At 40.0% G+C, this 9,001-nt stretch overlaps 1 protein-coding gene across 2 annotated transcripts in view; it reads left to right on the plus strand.

Annotated features, from left to right (window-relative positions):
- UGDH (UDP-glucose 6-dehydrogenase) overlaps positions 1-3,129 on the plus strand; it is a 32,335-nt gene extending 29,206 nt beyond the window's left edge. For both annotated transcript variants that reach the window (XM_019805887.2, XM_002925168.4), the window contains exon 12: positions 1,759-3,129. In XM_019805887.2, the coding sequence (XP_019661446.1) occupies positions 1,759-1,869 (111 nt within the window). In that variant the 3' untranslated portion in view covers positions 1,870-3,129. The remainder of the gene's footprint in view (positions 1-1,758) is intronic.
- The last annotated feature ends 5,872 nt before the right edge of the window (positions 3,130-9,001 follow it).

Consider the following 9,001-nt stretch of genomic DNA (forward strand, 5'->3'; position numbering starts at 1 on the left):
CTCTCTGACAAATAAATAAATAAAATCTTAAAGAAAAAACCAAACTGCAAAATGCAGTATAGTCGCCACATGTTGTATAGAGCCGTGTACCTTCCGAGTGCTCGGCGCTGTCCTAGCACCTGAGAGGTGTGAGTGAAACGTATGGGAGCTTCAGTGGGACTGGCCCGTTTGAATTCCAAGTTTGTCAGTTAATTATGGAATGTTTAGAGAGCTGACAGTAACCCGAACAGTACATTTTATGTTGCATCTATTTCAATTTTCCCCGGGAATCCCAAGAGTGTTAGTAAGAAGGAGGTACTTTCCATTTCTTCAGAGCGGTGTATGTGGGGGCGGGAGGCCTGAGGGGAGGTTGAGGAGGATAAAGAAATATGCCGGGAGATTGCAGTCAGCAGAGCCCTTGAGCAGAGCGGGGCAGGGTTTAGAGAGGGCCATGTGCGTCTGCTCAGCGCCAGCTGTCTTGGAGAGGTACTGGTAGGGCCTTATCTGCTGCTCAGAATGTCTGATCTGGTTCTCGTAACCTGCCACTGACTTGTGGAAGATCCTTCTTATTTAGAATTCAGTGCTCATTTCTCATTCATGAGAGATTCACTTGCAACAAGAATCTGATGACATCCTTGTCTGTTAACACTCCGTCAGGGACCTTGGGGATTCTTCTGTCCTGCCCTTCCTTAGTGAGTAACAACATGGCTACTTCTCCCAGTCATGACTTAAACTGAAGCAATGTTATTTTTTAAAGATGACTTCCAAGGCATTAGGCACATTTTCTTTTCTACTTATGACTCATCTAAGGGAGAAGAGATGTAAAGATATATATGTATATGTGTGTATATATATATATATATATATATATATATATATATATATGTTTAATGTGAGTTTGTGTTCTTATAAAAGTTAACTTTTTGTGGTAGGGATTTAAAAAAACAGGAAAAAAATTAGGAATGGACTCACTAAATAAAGGGCATTTATAAGTCACCAAGACAATCAATGAATACAAAGCAGAGGCCCTTTGAGTCAGAATTAAATATTAATTTTCAACTCAAAAGACATTTATGAAAATTGTGTATTTTTGCTATGGAGAGGAGCTAAATTTATGATCATTGAAGAAGCAGTGTCTTTAAAAATAAGATTAATGATTTTGGATATGTGAGGAAATGTTTAAAATGTAATATGCAAAATAAAAATTGACTACCATTTATTTATTGAAGGCTGCCTTGTCTGCCAGACACAATGCTGAACACTTTATCTAATTTAATCTATACCATAACCTTTAAAGTAAGTGGTAGGAACACCATTTACAAATGAGGAAGTAAGACCTAGAGAGCTTAGGTGGATGCAATTATCAGTCAGGAATCCAGCTGGGGCCTTTCAGACTCAAGCCTGAACTCCTGAAATCTATGCTATGACAGCTTATGCTAATTTTTTAGACTAAGGGAAGCAGACCTGAGAATAGAGTTTGAGAGAGCATGTGATTTCCCTGGAATCTGGTCTGCGAGTTGCTTTCATCCATGTGCTGAGACAGTGGTGGCATGTGAGCTGGTCCTCTGTTTGAGGGGGTCTGGTGTTGGGAGTGGTAGGAGTAAGAGTCTCTAGACACGACTAGAAGAGTGGAGTGTAGACTGACTCTAGAAACATAAAAAATATGGAAGGAACCAAAGATCTTTCATAGCAACCCAGACAACTTGAGACCCTCTTTTGCTTTTAAAAGGAAAAAAATACTCTAGATTTTCTTGCTAAAATCTTTTTTTTTCCCCCCAGATTGAAACAATTGGAAAAAAGGTATCTTCAAAGAGAATTCCATACGCTCCTTCTGGGGAAATTCCTAAGTTTAGTCTTCAAGATCCACCGAACAAGAAACCCCGAGTATAGACATTGCCATTTTTATTTGTAATTTTTTTTGGTACTTCAGAATAGCAGATATCTGTCTGATAGTAAATGGTAAATGAACCAAGTGTTTTTAAGGAAACAAAGCTATTTTTTTAATCAAATTTATACTGGCTGTATGGGAATTAGCATATCTGGTATTATGAATCTAGAATATTTTTTACATATTTTTATAATGTTGTTACCTCAGTGATTGGATGAGTGGTAATCATGTTGGTTTTAATGGTGTCGATTTTTGTAAAATAAAAATTAAACCTGAAACACTTTTTACTTTACAAAGTGTCCATAGGCAGCACTTTAATATCACGTTGTAAAGGAGAAGGCGCTCTTTGGTTTTTCTGATCATTGGTTTAATTACTTGTCATTAAATATGTATTTTAAACCATGAAATTGCTGTCCTAAAAACTGGGCTACACCTGCTAACCTTTTCAAAAAGTGTCCTGGAGACTTAGAGGTTTCTGGCTTAATTGGGTAAGGTGTTTGCCAAGCCATTTCTTGTCTCTCTGAACATGGAAGGAAGATGCAGTGGACAGAATGGGGCCTTGTGTGCTTTCCTTTTCCTTCTTTTTTTTTTTTGGATGTGCTTAAAACATTTTCCCTGTGCTTCCAGTGGCCCTATAAGTTTGGTTTAGGTAATGTTCCTTTGCTCCTTTTGTTTTAAGGAGCTGTGTTGTTTTTTTAGCCCAAGAAGATCATCAGTGCTCATTTCCAATCAATCCAAATAAGACTAAAGGCAATTTTATTTTTAACATGAAGAGAATATCAGTATTGGTCTAGTTTATTCTTCACTTCTTGTTTTATCTCACTGATCATTTTTTGTTGTTGTTCAAGAGCCAAAAATATTTGTTACCTTTATTTTGCATTTTTATTTCTTTAACTCATTGAAGTTTCCCCTTTTTCTTTAAGAAAACCAATATAATCTCATGTATGAACTTAAAGAAGTAGATTTTACAAATAACAGCGTAATTCTTAAATAAGAATTTTTGTATGTCTCCATGTGGTTTTTTCTTATGTCTCTTGTTGACTTATATTTGATTTTCTCTTGTATTTTATCATTATTGAAACATGTCAGATGTCCATTTGATGCTTGTGCTCTGCTGAAAATGTACAAATCAAGTTAAACAGATACAAGTCTCATCCTTTAGGAATTTTGTAGTTCGCTAAGAATGCAGAGACAAATATGAAGATGAGGACAGACATCTGTACAGATATCAAATACATAAATAAAATATTCTGTATCAACAATTGCGTGGGTGTATTTTTTGTCATAGTGCAAGTAACAAATGAGTCATGACAGTCTGACATTAGACAGAAAAATATTACTCCTTACTTTTTTGAGAAAAGGGTATTACATCATTCTTTCAAATGATGTAAGAAAGGGTGGGAATTTAGCAAATAGATCAGGTATTGGCAAACCAAATCTCGTGGGCCAAATCTGGCCAGCCACTTGTAAGCTAAGAACGGTTTTTACATTTTTACATGATTACATTTTAAATGCTTAATGTAAGTCCCCAATTTTGCCCCTTGGCCTGAAATGCCTGAAATATTTGCTATCTGGCTGTTTAAGAAAACATTTGCAGGGGCGCCTGGGTGGCACAGCGGTTGGGCGTCTGCCTTCGGCTCAGGGCGTGATCCCGGCGTTATGGGATCGAGCCCCACATCGGGCTCCTCTGCTATGAGCCTGCTTCTTCCTCTCCCACTCCCCCTGCTTGTGTTCCCTCTCTCGCTGGCTGTCTCTATCTCTGTCAAATAAATAAATAAAATCTTTAAAAAAAAAAAAAAAGAAAACATTTGCAGATTAGAGTGAAAAAAACAAAACATCAGAAAGAGAAAAGCACCAGAGTGATTCAACATAAAATAATTCCAGGGTCATATCTTGTATTCTGCTTAATAATTATATATTAAGGGTATTATAACCCAAAGATTTCTTACAAAAGCAGACAGAATCAGACACTAATTTTAAGTTGTAGGATGCTTCAATGCCTAGGATTGATAGTAAATAATTATGTGTGAAGTATAGTTGTTGACTAAAAAGAAGGAAAATGGGCAAAAGATAACTCATAGAAATACGTATGCTTGCTCTTTGTAATGGGGAGGAAAAAAACAACAGTAACTGGGCAAGTAACTTAACACAGCAATTTGAGTCCTTGGTGTGAAAAGTTACAAGAAGGTGGTTAGCCTTTTTCTCCCTACTAAGAAAATTAAAGACTGTGTGTGTGTTTTAAATGACATAAAGTTTCTATTTTTATTATCTGGTATGTTTTTGGGGCAATGAATACTGGTGAAATTATTAACTAGGATTTACAATAGAAAATAATATAGGGGCGGCATCTGGGTGGCTTTGGCTCATTTCATGATCTAGGGGTTTTGAGATGGAGCCCTTCGTCGGGCTCCGCGCTGGGCGCGGATCCTGCTTGGGTTGGGGTTCTCTCTTTTTCCCTCTGCCCCTCTCCTCCTCCCTCTCTATGAAAAAGGAAGGAAGGAAGGGAGGGAGGGAGGGAGGAAGGGAGGAAAAGAAAGAAAATAATACGGGGTCCTGGTACAAAACAAAACAAAACAAAACATTCAAATAGATACAAAAGTTATATAGAAAAGTGAAATCTCTCTCACATGTTCTCCAGAATGTGTCATTCCACTGAAGCTTTGAATCCTAACTGCACTACCTATTAGCACGTGATATCTTGGCTAAGTTACCTGAAAGCCTTATTTCCCTCATCTGTAAACTAGAGGTAATTAACCTCTAACCAAAGAGTTGTTACAAACATGTGAGATCAATGTTCATGCGAAGATCTTACTGCACAGTGACTGGCAGGTGATGGACAGACATTGCCATTAGACACCGTAACAAGCTGGTCCCACCAAACCAGAGCCACATGTAGGCTCTGGAATCACTACGAGTATAATAACACAGCTTACAAAAGCTCTGTGCCAAGCCCTTTAGGTGCATCTTCTCATCTATTCTTCACATAAGTCCTTTGGGAGATAAGCTCTATCCCCATTTTCAGATGAAAGCAGGAGGCTGGAGAGATTAAGTAGTTTGCTCAAGGTCACAACAGTTTGAATAGGAGCTTTTCTTGATGTTGCAAGCATCCTGATTTTAGAGGTATTATGAAAAGAGTAAGTACCTGTGGCCTTAGGTAGACTAAAGGACTAGCATCCCAAGGAGAGAATCAGAAGGAAGGTAGGGTAAAAGAGCTGGAGCAGCGGCTGAGAAGGATGTGAGTCCCTGCCCTTTATCCTCTTGGAGACTCCCAACCACCAGAAAGGGGTCTGAGGTTCAACAGAAGGCTGAGGACAGAAAAGGGAGACGATCAGGACAGTGGAATTAAGGTCTAGCTGTCTGTAAGTTCACTGTATTTTTCGGATAGCAATATTTAAACTATTTCAAATTAGGTGTCTGTACCCACTACAAGCAGACGCCGCGAGGGGCTAAAAAATGGCGGGCACAGGTGAATGAGAGCAGACTTGTAGAGGAGCTAAGACATTTAGAAGTAATGGATTAAATATGAGAATTGCCATAAATGATAAAAACAAAACGCTATGTGGGCACACAGGTAATGTTCACTCCAGCTGAGGAAAACGGGAAGGCTTCCTGGAGGCAGGATGGCATTTGAGGTGGGTCTTCATAGACATGATTTGGAAGGAAAGGGTGGATAGAATGAGAAAATCAGTGGCAGAAGTGTTGGGAGCAAAAAGATGGACACAGGAAGATTCAGACTGGTTTTAGGGAAAGCAAGGTGCCTTTTCTCTGGAATTGAAAGGACAATGAAGAGAATAGCTGATTTGGAAGCTTACACTAAGAACAGATTGTAGGAACCCTTGAACTCCAAGCTGAGTTTGGGCTTCCTTTAGTTGTCAAAATAGTGACGCCAACGGCTATACAACACTGTGACTGTACCTAACGCCACTGAACTGTACACTTTAGAATGGTTAAAATGGTAAAATGGAAACACTGAAGGTTTGCTTTTCATGATGTAGTCACTTTCTTAAAAACAAGCAAAAACTAGAGCCTGCAGCCCCAAACTAGATGTTACCATCTAATTTATTCATATTCTGACACTGAATTCAAGTTTTAGACCAAAACACAAGAATATTAGTGCCAGCCTTGCAAAATAATATTTATAAATTATCTTTATTTTTTTTTAAAAAACATCTATTTATGTATTTTAGAGAGAGAGAGCACGAGCAACCAGGGGAGGGGCAGAGGGAGAGAAGCGGGTGGCGGGAAGCCCGTCATGGGGCTCGATCTCACGACCCTGAGATCAGGATCTGAGCTGAAATCAAGGGTCAGATAGATGCTCAACGGACCGAGCCACCCAGGCACCCCTATAAGTAGCCTTTAAACTTCAAAGAATAAGTTGGATACAGTGACCTCTTGCTTTCTTCTTCCCTTCCTTTTTTCTGAATGCACACAGAAAAAAGAGAGTACTCATTGAAGGTATGCATTTTACAGTACACGCCTACACCATGGGAGATTAATTTTAGGTGAATATACATTTTTTCTTAATTTTAATAGTTAGGAATTTATTTTAAAGGTGTTAGAATATGGGGCGCCTGGGTGGCACAGCGGTTAAGCGTCTGCCTTCAGCTCAGGGCGTGATCCTGGCGTTATGGGATCGAGCCCCACATCAGGCTCCTCTGCTATGAGCCTGCTTCTTCCTCTCCCACTCCCCCTGCTTATGTTCCCTCTCTCGCTGGCTGTCTTTATCTCTGTCGAATGAATAAATAAATAAAATCTTTAAAAAAAATAAATAAAGGTGTTAGAATAAACATCATTTACAAATTATATTAGTATATATACTTGGCTGCTCTAACAGAGACCCACAATCATACTGTCTCAAACAGAGCAGAAATATGTTTATTTCTCATATAAAAGTCCGGGTAGGTGGTCCAAGGCTGGTAGAGCACTTTCATAGTCATAGAGGTCTAGGCTTCTTCACCTGGTTGCTCCACCATCCTCGACACAAGTCTATCTCAAGGTCCAAGAGGGCTGCTTCAGCTCCAAACTCATGTTCTCATTCTAGCTGGCAGGGGGGAGGGGAGAGAAGGGAAAGGTATGACCCACCCTTTAAGAACTTAGAAGCAGCACAAATCATTTCTGTTCACATACTGTTGGTCAAAGCTTAGCCACATATTCACAACCAGCTGCAACAAAGTCTGGGAAATTTAATTTTTAGCAGGACGACCAACTGTGTGGCAGCTAAAAATTCTATAATCGTAGGAGGGTTACAGAAATTGGGAACAATTAGCAGACTGTTACACATAAAATCAACATTTTTTTTGCTATTATTGCTGATTTTCCATTATGGTGGGGGGTATAAAGTTTCATTTTAAAGGGATATAAGTTTAGAAATTCAGTCAGTTGGGGACACCTGGGTGGCTCAGTCGGTTAAGCGTCTGCCTTCGGCTCAGGTCATGGTCCCAGTTCTGGGATGGAGCCCCATATCGGGCTCTCTGCTCAGCAGGGAGCTTGTGAGCACTTGTGATCTCTCTCTCTCAGGCAAATAAATAAATTTTTTTATTTTGAAAAGAAAAAGATTCAATCAATTGTAAAAGAAATAATAATAATGCTGTATTTCCCATTAAGATAGGGCAAAAATTGTGAAGGTTGTATATGAATGAGTAGAGTTTAGGAAACACAGTGGTAGTTTCAATTAGTAACACTAAACTTGGGAAACTACCAGGGTTGATAGTTTTTCTAACACTTAAAGACCTTGCCTACGTAATGGCAAACATACAGATGCAAAATGAAAATTAGAGGTTAATAGTTCTCTTAGCAATGATTTTCAAACTGTGACCCAAGCATCTCTACAAAGATGTTTCAGGGATCCAGCAAACGACTGATTTAAATATAAATACATACATACACGCATAGATAATTACAGTCTATATGTAAAACCAACTACAAAGCTATTACTAATAAGACAGCAAGCAGAGCTCTCTGTTGGCATGGTATACTGAGCACACACTTACATCCTCTTCCTTCTTGGAACCCCATTAAAATCATAGCAAGAGGGGGAAAAGGCACAATCCAATAAAACAAAGAGAATAGGAAGGGGCCATCCGTGGTCCTGAGATTGAAAGAAATTTCTGGAAAGCATTGAGCAGATGGATGTATATTGACTAAGAGCTCCTTCCTGGAATACCGGCAGAGGCGGAGGCCCTGCCCTGCGGAACAGCAGACCCTCTACCCAGAAGGATGTAGGAGAGAGAGGGACACACACCGGGGGCTTAACTGAGGGTCTTTAACTTCAGCAGCCAACCTTCTCACCCAGTCCTCCTCCAGAACCAGAATGGCAGGCAGCCTGGCCTGGCGCATTTAGCCCTGTGTGACTACATCTCTCAGCTCCCGGGGTCCAACAAAAAACAAAACCAAAATCAAAACCGACAAACTAGGTAGGGTTAGGGACAGGGTTTTTGTTTGTTTGTTTGTTTTTAAGATTTATTTTTCAGAGAGAGAGAGCACAAGTAGGGGGGAGCAGCAGGCAGAAGGAGAAGCAGGCTCCCCACTGAGCCAGGAGCCTAATGTGGGACTCAATCCCAGGACTCTGAGATCATGACCTGAGCTGAAGGCAGATGCTTAACCAACGGAGCCACCCAAGCGCCCCAGGCACAGCATTCTTCTCAAAAGACATTGAGTTCTCTGGGGAGAACTAGAGCTAGAGTATTGCCTTGCACCAGAACTAAGCCTTCTTTCTGCATTCTGAGTCCAACACCACCTGCCTGCTCCTTTGCCCTAAAGCAAAGCCAGCAAGTCAAAAGACTGTCTGACCCCCGGTTACATGTGTTGAGTTAAACACATGCAAAATTTTCCTTCTGAATGAGAGAATGAGGCCTTATTCAAGCTTATTTACCAACATGGCAGTAAAGGAAAAATAAGATAAAATGGCAGGAAAGGAATGAGAAAGCTAGAAACAGACAAAGACAAAGAGAGTGAGAAAAGAGGCATGCATGGATGAGAGATGTCAACCAATTCTTAGAAAGTGGAAAGAATGGGAGACTAAGTAACTTAGGAAGAGTGAGCAGAAACTTCAGTGCCCATGTAAGGCACTGTTTCTTGGTGTAGGTCACTGGCTCCTTAGACCATCTCAAGGACTGGAAGCAGCAGATATCACAG

This window comes from Ailuropoda melanoleuca, chromosome 11, assembly GCF_002007445.2.
Source record: "Ailuropoda melanoleuca isolate Jingjing chromosome 11, ASM200744v2, whole genome shotgun sequence".
Classification (NCBI taxonomy): domain Eukaryota; kingdom Metazoa; phylum Chordata; class Mammalia; order Carnivora; family Ursidae; genus Ailuropoda; species Ailuropoda melanoleuca.